Source organism: Staurois parvus, unplaced genomic scaffold (assembly GCF_062004578.1).
Source record: "Staurois parvus isolate SC_StPar_1 unplaced genomic scaffold, SC_StPar_1.0 ptg000404l, whole genome shotgun sequence".
NCBI lineage: Eukaryota > Metazoa > Chordata > Amphibia > Anura > Ranidae > Staurois > Staurois parvus.
The window spans coordinates 3,799,488-3,812,402 of record NW_028318200.1 but is presented as its reverse complement, the minus strand read 5'-3'; the positions used below and the strand labels follow the sequence as shown (position 1 = coordinate 3,812,402).

The window sequence follows — 12,915 nt, the reverse complement described above, 5'->3', positions numbered from 1 at the left end:
CACGAACGTCAGATCAAGGGCAGTAATTCTAGCACAAGACCTCCTGTGTAAATATAATTTGGTGACCTGTAAAGGCTTTTAAAGCATCACCTATCTATAATAAAAATGTATGTGCTTTGCTGCCATTGCACGGGCACATGCAATTTTAAAGCATGTCATGTTTTGTATCTACTTACTCAGCGTAACGTCATCTTTTATATTTTATCAAACAATTGCGCAATATATTGTGTTTTTCTGCATTAAAATTCAAAAAAGTGTATTTTTCCCAAAAGATCTGCGTTTGAAAAATCGCTGCACAAATACTGTGTGATGTAAAAAATTTCAACACCCACCGTTTTATTCTCTAGGGCCTCTGTTTTAAAAAAATACATATACTGTTTGGGGGTTCAAAGTAGTTTTCTAGCAAAAAAAAACAGTTTTTTTCATGTGAACAAAAAGTGTTTGTTAGTAGAAGCACCCCCTCCAAATGACCCCTTTTTGGAAAGTAGACACTCCAAGGTATTTGCTAAGAGGCATGGCGAGTGTTTTGCAGATCTCATTTGTTGCCAGACAGAAAGAAAAAAATATATATATTTTTTCTTTTTCAAAACCCAGTGACAAAAATGATATCTGTAAAATACTCACCATGACTCTTATCGATTTCCTTGGGGTGTCTTTCTAAAAAGGGGTCATTTGGGGGGGGGGGGGTATCCTGGCATTTTAGAGCCTCCGAAACTGTGATAGGTAGTGGGGAATTGATATGAGGAAATATGCCCTTTAAAAGCCTCGGAAGAAGTAGGAAAATGTGTTTTGGGGTGTTATTCCACATATACCCATGGCATGCATGAGCAATATATCATTAAAGTGGCAATTTAAAAAAATAAAAAATGGTCATATTAAAAAAATAAAATGTTCCATGGACTCAACATGCCTCTCTGCAAAATCCTTGGGGTGTCTACTTTCCAAAAAGGGGTCATTTTGGGCGGGGGGGGTTTGTACTGCCCTGGCATTTTAGCATCTCAAGAAATGTTGTAGGCAGTCAGAAAGTAAAAGCTACGTAAATTTCAACACACACATACACACACACACACACACACACACACACACCATAGTTTGTGGACGCTATAAACTTTTACACAAACCAATTAATATAGATGTATTGAGATTTTTTTTTTTTTTTATCCTAAATTTATGACTGATTTTATTGGATATTTTTTATAACCAAAAGTGAAAAATATCGGGGGTTTTTTTCAAAATTTTCAGTCTTTTTTTGTTAATAGCGCAAAATATAAAAACCACAGAGGAGATCAAATACCACCGAAAGAAAGCTCTATTTGTGTGAAAAAAGGACATAAATTTCATTTGGGTACAGCATTGCACGACCGCGCAATTACCAGTTGAAATAGCGCAGTGCCAAACAGCAAAAAATTGCCTGGTCAGGAAGGGGGCTAAATCCTCTGGAGGGCAAGTGGTTAAACTCAGCATGCAAATCAGCACAGTCACTTGATCCCCTTGACAAGGTTTGAGACAAAATGTATGTTGGGGCTGGGTGGAGATTGTACTGACATCACCCATGCTTGTCTGGAGTTGGCCCCAGCAGCATTTATTACTTACATGCTCATTTGTCTTTGAAGTTTGTAAGTGTTTTTTCTTATTGACTTCAATAAATCATTTGTATGTTATCACACTATCTAGAGTATTATCCTTTTTGACCAAGCACACAGCAGATCACAACACGGGAGGAAGAGAGAAGGAGAGATACCGAAGCCTGTGACCCCTCTTTTCCATCTAGGATGTTATAATCAAGATATGTTTAGCATCCCACTCTGTTACACCACCTATAATCTGGGGTCAAACTATTCGGTAAGGAACAGTGTGTTTTTTGTGGTGGTGGAAATGAGAGTCTCTATTTTACTACACATGTGGAAGATTATTGTGCACATGGCTGTTCATCATAATCGGAATTTTGTCATCAAAAGACTTTTGTTTGGTGATTCATGTAGTTTGACTTAATATTATTGGTAGGAGCACATTTAAAGTATAAGTGACTCACTGTTCGTATATATTTTTTTATTAAGAGCACAACAATTGGGTATCACTTATTGAGTATTTGTATTTTTGAGTGCAGCTATTGTTTCACTGTTTGTTTTGTTTTATGGTTCACAATTTGTTTGAATTTTTTTTTTTGGCACTCAGCGTAGTTACATAATTTTCACATTATCGTTTTTACGTAGGCATTTCTTTCTATATGTGCATTTTTTTGTATATACGTGGGTATTCTATGTGTGTATGCACTATGCTATATATTCTACAACACGCTGTTCCCTGTCACAAGCAGCTCTTCCAGTGTACGGCTTTCCATCCAATGTGGCATGGCTATAGATAAACTCATTGAGATTATATTTCTGTGAGTTGGCATACGGCTTTTAAATCGTAATAAACCCATTGATGCTGCACTTAGCTGGCGCCCACTTGTGTTCATTTTTGTAATTTCAGAGATTTGGTCCTGTCTCGGGTGCAGCTTGCTACTGAAGTGCAACACCGATCCTATGGGATTTTTATGAACAATCTATGTAATTCAAGTGTATCTTCACATTTATCTAGGGGGGTAGAGTAACTTATGTGGAGAGCTTATTAGCATTTGTTTGCACCACAATTTCATTTGTGGTTACTGATGAAAATCACACCTGTCCAATTGTGTATTTGTGTACTTGGATACACACATAAATTTACTGAAGTGTGACTGATATTCAGGGATAACTGATTAAAGTACGGAAGGAAAAAAACCTCTCTCTTCCATTTTGGTTACAGTAAGGGAGGAATATAACCCCTGTAAATTTTGCCATTTCTGTCCCATTGGGGAGATTTCCCTTCACAGGGACACAGACAGAAAAAAAACAAAACTGAGAGGCATTGTAATTTGTCACCACTTAAAGTAGAACTCAAGGCAAAACATTTTTTATAGTTTTAGATTAAGGTCAAAACACTTCAATGGATCATTCAGAACGGAAGACAGGCTTTTACTGCCATCTTGTGACTGGCCGTGAATTTATATTTTGGGAATATGCCATTATACCTTTGGCTCAAGAAAATCTTGTATTATTTGTATTAGTTGTAATGTTAAAAGCACACCTTCCCCCTCCACTTTAATTTATTTACCCCCCTCCGACCAAACAGGGGTTATTCTTCCTCCACATACCCACCCCTCCTCACCTCCCTAACTCACCAATACTTTCACTGCCACCTTATCCTACCATCCAAACCTTACCTGTCCAAAACTAGATTACGTGTGATTTGGACACTGGATCCTTGCCATCCCACCCTCTCTTCTCACCCAAGAATAAAACAAGTTTGACATGAACTGGAATCGGTTACCAGGCAGCCCTAAACACCACTTCAGTTATCATACAATCAAGGGACCAAAGCAAGTTGTTATAGTTTCTAGCTATGTTATATACACACATATATACATGGGCCACGCTGCAAGTCCAGCTGCAAGAATCTACTGATTCCCGTTGCTGGGGTTGATAGCTGTGTGCTGCAGCCAATGAGCCTGTACACTGAAATGACAGGCTGGCAGTGGCTGCAGATATTTGTGCCTGTTCACACAACGCGACTGTCTGCAGTGATAACACCATGAGGTGCTTTGTGCTTCTAGGGTCACCGGGTATTTCAAACATAGGAAGCAATGCAAAGAGAACAGGATACTTTTTAAAGGATAAGTTAACTTAAAAAAATAATAAAATGCACTTTTTTTGGTAGAAAAGTGTATTTTCTTTTTACCTAGAAAGCTGCACAACATTGCACCTCTGATCAGCAGATGATGGGTGCAATGTCAGGCTCCTGCAGACTCTCAGTACAACTGTTTGATCGTACCTCCCGTACAGGTAGAAAATTAATGTAGTGCAGGAAGAATCAATGAACTACGGGAGCACTTACCAGCATCTGCTGCTATGGAAGATGAGACTTGTAGTTCATTTATGCACAGATCTCAATTATGCAAATGAAAAAACGCAGCTGCATGGGCTGAGCCCCACACGACCACGCGGTCTATAAATTGTGACAGTGGGTGCAGGGAGAGTCTCCTCCACCCGCTGTCACAGTGGGGGACCAGGGAGAGGAGGTGGGGGTATGCAGGGCTGCTGCTTTAGTAACATCAAACATCGTAGCTTTCAAAGTGTCACATCCAAAAAACACATGGACAAGATATATTGTACTGTGAATAGTGAACTTTAAGGGCACGGCATGAGACTAACCAAATGCTTAAAATTATGCACTTTATTATACAAATTTAAACATGATGTACTAAAAAGACTGTTTTAATAACAGAAAAAGGGGTTATATCCCCACATATGGGGTTCCCCTCTATAATCAAGATGCTCTTGTCTAGTTCTCATGGTCAAAGCGTTTCACTTGTGTTGCAACTTCTTCAGGACTTAAATAAAAATTAGACTTATACATATATTTAAAAATCAACACGAATCAATGTGCAGAAATGCATGGGTTACTATTCATGTTAATATTGCAATATATGTAGAAGACTAATTTTTATTTAAGTGTTTATTGATAGTAGTATTTTCTCCTATGTCATACGGTCCTGAAGAAGCTGCAACATTAGCGAAATATGTTGACAGCGAGAACTGGCCAAGGGTATCTTGATAATATGGATGTTTGTTGTACTATTTACATCACTTATTATTTATGTCCTGCATTTTTTAGAGGGAATCACCATTGGGGGTGATACACTCTTCTTTTTCTGTTAATCAACATCCTTTTAATACATCATGTTTTTAAATTTGTGAAAGTGTATGATGTTTAAGCACTTGGTTTGTTTCATGTTGTGCCTTTAAAGTCCATGATTTACCATACCAGATATCTTGTCGGTGTGTTTTTTGAATGCTTTAGTAACATGTTACATCTTACGACCTAAATCTTACACCTGAGGGTGTAAGATGTAGCATGCTACTAAAAGGTGAACTTACATGGTACAACAGACACACAGCAATAACATAAAGCAGGTGTATGTTTGTTTACAAGTGTTTAGCCATGTAGAAAAGATAATAGAGTGAGCGCTAAATGCAGTATAGGATATTAAAATGATATATATTCAAATGAATTAAAAGCAGCTAGCACTCAGGGTATAGGTAACAGTCCCAGAATCACAATTTCTAAAATATTAGCGCTGCATTAATATTTTAGAAAGTGTTTAGCCATGCCTAGGGTGCCAGCTTGGATTCCGGACAGAATTCTTTTTTCTCTAGATGAAGCTAAAATGATTGTACCTAAACACATGTAAATGCACAGTGTGAATGGCACCATTGGAAATGTATTACATGCATTTACAGGTGAAACTCGAAAAATTAGAATATCGTGCAAAAGTTCATTTATTTCAGTAATGCAACTTAAAAGGTGAAACTAATATATGACATAGACTCATTACATGCAAAGCAAGATAGTTCAAGCCGTGATTTGTCATCATTGTGATGATTATGGCTTACAGCTCATGGCTTACAAACTTACAAACTTTTGCACAATATTCAAATTTTTCGAGTTTCACCTGTATAAATGTCCTCTAAATGCATATAAAACACAGGTTTTACAGTGCCAGCATGAATGAGACCTAAATGAAGCTGTGATGCATGTGCTCAGTAGATGCAGGAGCTTGATGGGACATTTTTCTGGTCAAAAGATTAACAGCTCTGGCCTGGACTATATTCTCTGTGGAGGAGTAAAGATAAGATTGCTGCGATGCAGAATTGCACTTAGGGGGAAGCTTTAAAAGGACAATTTTACTAAACATTAAGTTTTCCTGTAATTAAGGAAATGGCTCTAAAACATGTGCTTGTCAAAATGACAGTCTGCACCACACTGGGGAGATATGAAGGAAAAGGAAATGTAGTTTTTTCCAATGTGGACATAAACAGCAAGGCAAGTACTATTAGAATAGAGAAAAAAATAAAAGTTGCCTTTTTTTTTTATTTGCTGGCACAGACAGCAATAAAAAAATGCAAGGGGGTCTAAACCTTCCCCATTCTATTAAAAAGAACAAAAACAAAAAAAAAAAACAAAACAAAAAAACAAAACTGCCAAAAGAATAAAATACGGTACCTCTGTTGGTTGGTAATGAAAGTGCAATTTCAGCATTGTTTGTTAAAGGCAATTTATTCCCCCGTCCAATAAGCTGCTTGTTAAGAAAAGTTCCATTGCCACTGAGATCTTCAATGTAGGCAACAACCGACAAGCCAGATACAGCTTCCTGTGAGAAACGCAAGAAAACTATTTTCTTTAAAAAACACTCAACATTTAATAAATTCCATAGTCTACTTTACAACTCTGTTGAATGAAATTGTAACATTTACATTAGAACATAATTAGCATAATTCTAGTACTCACCCTAAAAATCCGAAAGTGCTTTTTGCTGTAGGTTTTGTATCTCTCGGTCTGATTTATTATTGGTTTATCAAAAGTATAATCACAGTGCCTGTCCCTTCCAAATTCATACTGTTCATTAATACAATCTGTTCAAAAGACAAAAAGATTTCAAAGATATTTGCTAAAATTTCTCACAATCAGATTTTAATTAATCACAGTAATTAGTATTTTTTATAAATTTTCCTGAAAGTGACACTCCAGTACTGTGAATACAGTTCAAATACTTTACAGTGCTCTGAATATTAATGGAAGGAGACATTTGAATAGGTACACGTGTCCTGGTGACAACTGTCAAAGATGGGATCTTTTTCTCTTTGAATAGATTTCACTTAATTTTCTCTTGTGTCTCCAGGAGAGAAGCCAATGAGTAATCTTCACAGTGAGGGAACAGACGGCAGAGGTTCTAATCTGTCCTAGAAAGATCCACAATCTATTCTTAAAGTGGTTGTAAACCTCAGACATGAAAAATGAACAAAGCATATCCTTCTATAGTGTGTACTTCGCTCAATCCAGAGCACTAAGTGTCATATCTGTCTGATGCTTTGTTCCTCTGCTATCAAAATGGCTCACTTCTGACAGGTTTTCCTGACAACAAGAAAAAAAAAAAAGGTGACGGGAGGGATCCCCAATACAGCTTGTGATTTGACAGCCTCGGCTCTGTTCCTGTGTGAAGGGGTTGTGTCTCTTCCCTCCAATGAGCTCTCATTTGTGTTTTTCACAGCAGCAAGCTAAGCATTGCACCCACAATCAGTGATCACGACTGCAATGCCAGGCTCTTGCAGACTATTCCTCCAGCTCTATATCCATACCAAGGTACGGGCTTTCAGTTGCAGAGTTGGAGGACGTGAACTATGATGGACAAAGAGCGCAGTGATTACCACACTTTTATATGACAACTGTAAGTCTGCCACAGTGGCAGGCAGTACTTGTAGTTTATTCATTCACAGACCTCTGAGAATGAAAGAAGCAGCTGTGTGGACAGAGCCCTGAGCCAGCCACTGCAGGGGAGAACAACCCCCGCACACTGCAGGGATGTTCAATTTAGATCACCCGACGCCCAGGACATGTAGTTCCAGGCGCTGGGCAAGCATTTATTTATTTTTTTAAAACTTTTAGCCCTGCTGCAGGCAAGCAGCAGGGCTGACCCGTCAGGTGAAAGCATTCGGGTGGCTGCACTGCAACCCGAATGCTTCCGCACACTCCGTTACAGTGTCAGCCTCCGCATGCCCATCTGCAGGCCCGGTACAGGTTCAGCGGTGATGTCACTTCTGGGTCCCAGTTGACAGATCGAGTCTGGGAAAGAATGCAATGCAGTGCGATGTGCACTGCATTACATTTAGTGGAGTACAGGGGAGACACGCAGGGTCTTTTAGACTCTGCATATCTCAATAAAGAGAACCTGTCACCAAAATCATCATATATATATATATATATATATATATATATAAAAAATGGAAAAAAAAAGTAAAAATTAAGTTAAAAAATTATATATTTTTTTAATTGTAAAAAATTAAAGTTACACCCAAACACCCACTCAAAAAAAAAAATATTAAGACCCCCCTCACCCCCATATATATACGCACGTAAAAATTAAAAGCACACACTAGGGTGCCGACGCATGAAAAAGTTGATTGCTATACATGTTACATATTGCGGCACACACCAGAATGAGAGCAATTCTAGAACCCGACCTCCTCCAGAACACTAAACTGATGACCTATAAGGGGCTTTAAAAGTGTTGCCTATAGAAAATATAAGGTAAAGTTTATTGCCATTTCATGAGTGCACGCAAATTTAAAGCGGTTCTAAAGGCTCAAGGCTTTTTACCTTCATGCATTCTATGCATGAAGGTAAAAACCTTCTGTGTGCAGCAGTGCCCCCAGCCCCCTATTTACTTACGTGAGCCCCATCGCGATCCATCGATGTGCACAACAGCCTCAGCTGTCCCAGGTCTCTGCCTCCTCTGCTGCTGTCAATCACAGCCAGTCAGCCAATGAAGAGAGAGGGGGCGGGGCCCAAGCCATAGCTACATGTGTGAATGGACACACAGAGCAGCGGCTTGGGAACAGCCTGCTCGGGTGCCCCCCATAGCAAGCTGCTTGCTATGGGGGCACCTGATAGAAAAGAGGAGCCAGGAGCGCCAGCGGGGGACCCGAGAAGAGGAGGATCCAGGCTACACTGTGCAAAACCACTGAACTCAACAGGTAAGTATAACATGTTTGTTATTTTACAAAAAAAAAAAAAAAGAACCTTAGAAGAGGTTTGAGGTTTGACATGGTGGAAATCTATAGTATTTACTCGGTGCAACCTCCTCTTTTATATTTTACAAAAAAATGGGTAATTTATTGCTTTTTTGTGCCCTCAAATGAACTTGTGTAAGTCCCCACAGGTTCATAATCTCTTCAACGCTGGTATGAAATGTTGGGATTGTATTTAGCTATCAAAAATGGGGTTTCACATAGGTGGCCAGGGGGTGGTAAAAACAGGCTGTTGTGTCACAGTTTTACCATTGCCTCCACTGCCCAACTTAATCCTAACATGTAGCTGAAGGGGGCAGTATACATGCTGTGGCCGCGATGCTATGCATTACAGCAAACTTAACCAAGCTTGTCATGTTGACAGGCAGCACCTATTAAGTTAATGGGCCTGTGCCTCAACAGGGAGCCAAATGCTTTGCTCGCAGTTGCGGTACATTAGGGCTCATTTACACTTGCTTCGGCACATTACAGCGACTCCTACTTCAACATGCTCTTTTGATCCGTTTCTGATGCTTCTATGTTTTGATGCTGCTTCGTTGATGCTTTTTTGAAAAAGCTTGGCAAATGCCTTGTGTGTGTGTTGATTTTCTTTTTAAAGGGGCCCATTAGAACCCCGGCTAAGTAGTACCCCCACTCAGCAGATCACCAGCTCAATATCACCCCTTTTTAGCAGATCCTGAGCTCATTGGTACCCTCATTCAGCAGATCCCCAGCTCTGCTGATCCCCCGCTCAGTAGTAACCCCCACACTCTGCTGATACCCCGCTCAGTAGTAACCCCCAGCTCTGCTGATCCCCCACTTGGTAGTAACCCTCAAGTTTGCTGATCCTCCTCTCTCTCCTGTCCTTGCCCACCTCTTGCTATATTGCTCCCACATTGCGCACCACATGTGAAACTGCCAGTTCTCCAGCTCTGGTCCCCCAGCTCTGCTGATTCTCTAATACTCAGTCCTCTCTCTCTGGTCCCCACTCATCTCCCACTATAGCGTTCCCATGTGGCACACCACATGTGCCATCTGCTAGTTGCTTTGCTGCAGACCCCGCTCGCCTTCCATGCTGCACACCAGATGTGAAATCTGCATGAGACACTTCCAGAATATATACATATTAACAGGAAGTGACTGCTGATGACGTCTTTCCGGTTTGCTTGTTGATTTCCCAGTGCATCCTGGGATATCGCATACCTGCAATAGCTCCAAAACAAGGGACTCTAATGCTGAATAAAAGCCCCACAAAAGCTACAGGTGCTGCTAGCGAGCTTTGTCATAGACTTCTATGGAGGCATTGGAATCACTTTGAAGTGCAAAGAAAGCGACATGGGGTATAACTGTTGAAGCTAAACAAGTGCAATGTGTAAACAGGACTGTAAGTTTAGCATTTTATTTAGTGACAGCTGCTTTAATTGGCTTTCAGAGTGCTTTAAAAAAAGTGTGTCTAATGCCACATTCTGAAGTGTAAGCAAGCCCTTAGTCCAAATTAAAGTTGTCAAATAGCAAAACAATACAAATCACAATATAAAAAAAAAAAAAAAAGTGTTCAGGAGGTGGCAGGATCGCCTTCCTGAGCACAGGAAAGCTGCAGTTCAAATGCTTTCTGAAAAGTGACCCACCCCTGCAGTGTGAACCTAGTCCTAGCCTAAGAGATATTTTTGAGGGAGTTTCTTGCACATAGTATATTTGGTGACCTTAAAAGAGTGATTTAATAGCCCATTTCCACTGACCCTCCTATTCATTTTTATTGTCGTTGCCAAACACTTAATCAGAGAAATGATTGTTCCAGTGACTCCACTGACAACCTTTGAACTATTATGGACACTGATTACATTAAAGAAAAGTGTTGCAATGCTTCCTAAAATGGCTATAAACTAAAAAGAAGCCAGCAGTGAAAAGTAAAAACATTTCAGTTAAGTTTTCTGCATGCGTTCCATTGACAGGTATATCTGAAAGCGTATACAGCATAAAATACATACCATGGTTCAAGAACCCTTTTTCTAAGGCCCACAGGCGACCCCAAGGCTGTGGAGCCTCCTCATCCATTTCTACATCTTCTGGAATAGAAGCCAGATCTTGTACTGGAACTGTGTCTAAAGAACTTAAGGTGCCAGAACCAGAAGAGGAGGACTGGCTGTATGACTGAGGAGCACTGGACGATGAACTAGAAGTGCCTTGAGAAGTGCCTTGAGATGCGCCTTGAGTTGTGCTTTGGGATTGCTGTGAGTGTTGGGAATCACCCTTTGTGTCACGGGACATAGTGAAACTGAATGAAAAGAAAAAAAAAAAACAACTAGCAAATATATCTGAGATGACATATGTTGTGTAAAGGTAAATACATATGAATGACATATCTTAGCTACTTATCCTGTGCTCTGGGCTATTGCCATGGTTACTAGTGCGGTATATTGCATGTGATTCGCACAGGAACCACACCGCATTCCTGTGCAAATCACATGCAATTTGTGCGGTGCAATTGGAGCCATACATTTTGTATGGCTCTAATCGCACCGCACCCAAAACATGCAGGACCCTCTTTTGGGTCCGCACTAGAATTGGATCACATAGGTACTCACACCTCCACGATCTGGTTCTTCGCATCCCACCGCATTTTGTGGACCGCTTTTGGGGTGCTGTTAACATACACACTCGCAGCGGTTCACATGAATGGGGTGTGATTCTGATGCGGTGCGGAATTTGCACTGAAAAAGCTGCCAATTCCGCACCGCATCAGTTTGAACCAGGAATCAATGTCTAGATCAAACCAGTAGGGTTTTTTTTTTTGCCGTATATCGAAATGGAAAACTAGGTGTAAAACTTTCCAACTAGTGTCAGCCACATCAGATACATTGTAGCAATTTATGTACCCGAACCAGGTATCTTGTTGTTGAAATTCAGAGTACCTGCCAAATAAAATTCTACAAACAAATAATTGTTCTTCATAAATTTAGGCCAATATGTATTCTGCTACATTTCTTTGGTGAAAATAATCCAAATCAATATTTATGTAGACTGTAGGAAAATTATAGAGTTCACAAACTATGGGATATATCTGAAAATTGATCAATCCTGAAGTACTGACGGCCAATCTAATTTCTTCAGGCCCAGAAATGTCAGGACCATAGATATCCCCCAAAAGACCCCTTTTTGCAAAGTAGACAGTCCGACGTATTTATTAAGAGGTATGGCGAGTTTTTTGAAGTTGTAATCTTTTTGTCATAATTTTTTGGAAAATGAAGAAATTAAGAACCAGGTTCTTTTCTTACATACTGTAACCAGTGCAGTACAACGTCATCATATAACTGGTGTGGTGGTGATCAGGGACACTGACTGGTGACAGTACGAAAAAAAAAGTAATAACTTTTTTTATTATTATTACTTTTTTTTTTTCATAATACACTGTGACTAGAGTAGTATAATGTTACCATAGTAACATTGTACTACTCTGGGGAAGTGATCAGAATTTTCTTTTTACACATTATGATTGCTTATAGCAAAGAATGTATTTGCTATAAGCAAGCATTTAACTGAATTAAATTCATTCACTCAGGGTTTTTTGTTGGCCACAGCTAATCACATGACACACATGGGCTTTGATTGGCCCAGTCTCTACATGTGATCACTGTGACCAATCACAGCTTGTGACACAATTGTATACAATGAATGGCATGAAAAGAAGCCATCCATTGTTTACAATTGACATGTGACCTGCTGTGAATGGTCACAGTGGGTCACATGGTACTGGCAATGGTCCTGTACACAGATCTGTCATCGGTTGTGTCTGAACACAGCCTGTGACAGATCTTGCCCCAGCGCGGGTATGCATGAGGCGCAATCTGGAAAGGATGTCATATGACACCCAAACAGATCGACAAGAGTCCTGCTCAGCTGTCATTCTGCTACTGGCTGGGCGGGAACAGGATAAACGAGAATTATGGGGGTTAGTAATCAAACAAACATGCATATTTGCCTCCATGCTGCAGCATCTATGTGACACTGTAGCTTCCCCACACTGACTTTACTTGACCCCCAGAAGGTTTTCTCCCCTGCATGATCAGGGCATTTGTTTGTTATTGAACACTGCTACTTTAACTGGCAACTGCGTGGCCATGCAACACTGTACCAATTTGAAATCAATAAAAATATTTTCACAGAATTAGAGCTTTCTTTTGGTGTTTTTTGATCACCGCTGAGTTTTTTTATTTTTTTTGCTATATAAACAAAATAAGACCAAGAAACACAGATCTTAGTTTCTGTT

The 12,915-nt window shown here is 39.9% G+C and overlaps 1 protein-coding gene across 1 annotated transcript in view; it reads right to left on the bottom strand.

Moving 5' to 3' along the window:
- CHEK2 (checkpoint kinase 2) overlaps window positions 1-12,915 on the bottom strand; it is a 72,911-nt gene that overhangs the window by 56,222 nt on the left and 3,774 nt on the right. The window contains exons 2-4 of the mRNA XM_089686665.1: window positions 10,637-10,923; window positions 6,373-6,497; window positions 6,088-6,235 (exon numbers count right to left, since the gene is read on the bottom strand). Of these exons, the coding sequence (XP_089542791.1) occupies window positions 6,088-6,235; window positions 6,373-6,497; window positions 10,637-10,916 (553 nt within the window). The 5' untranslated portion in view covers window positions 10,917-10,923. The remainder of the gene's footprint in view (window positions 1-6,087; window positions 6,236-6,372; window positions 6,498-10,636; window positions 10,924-12,915) is intronic.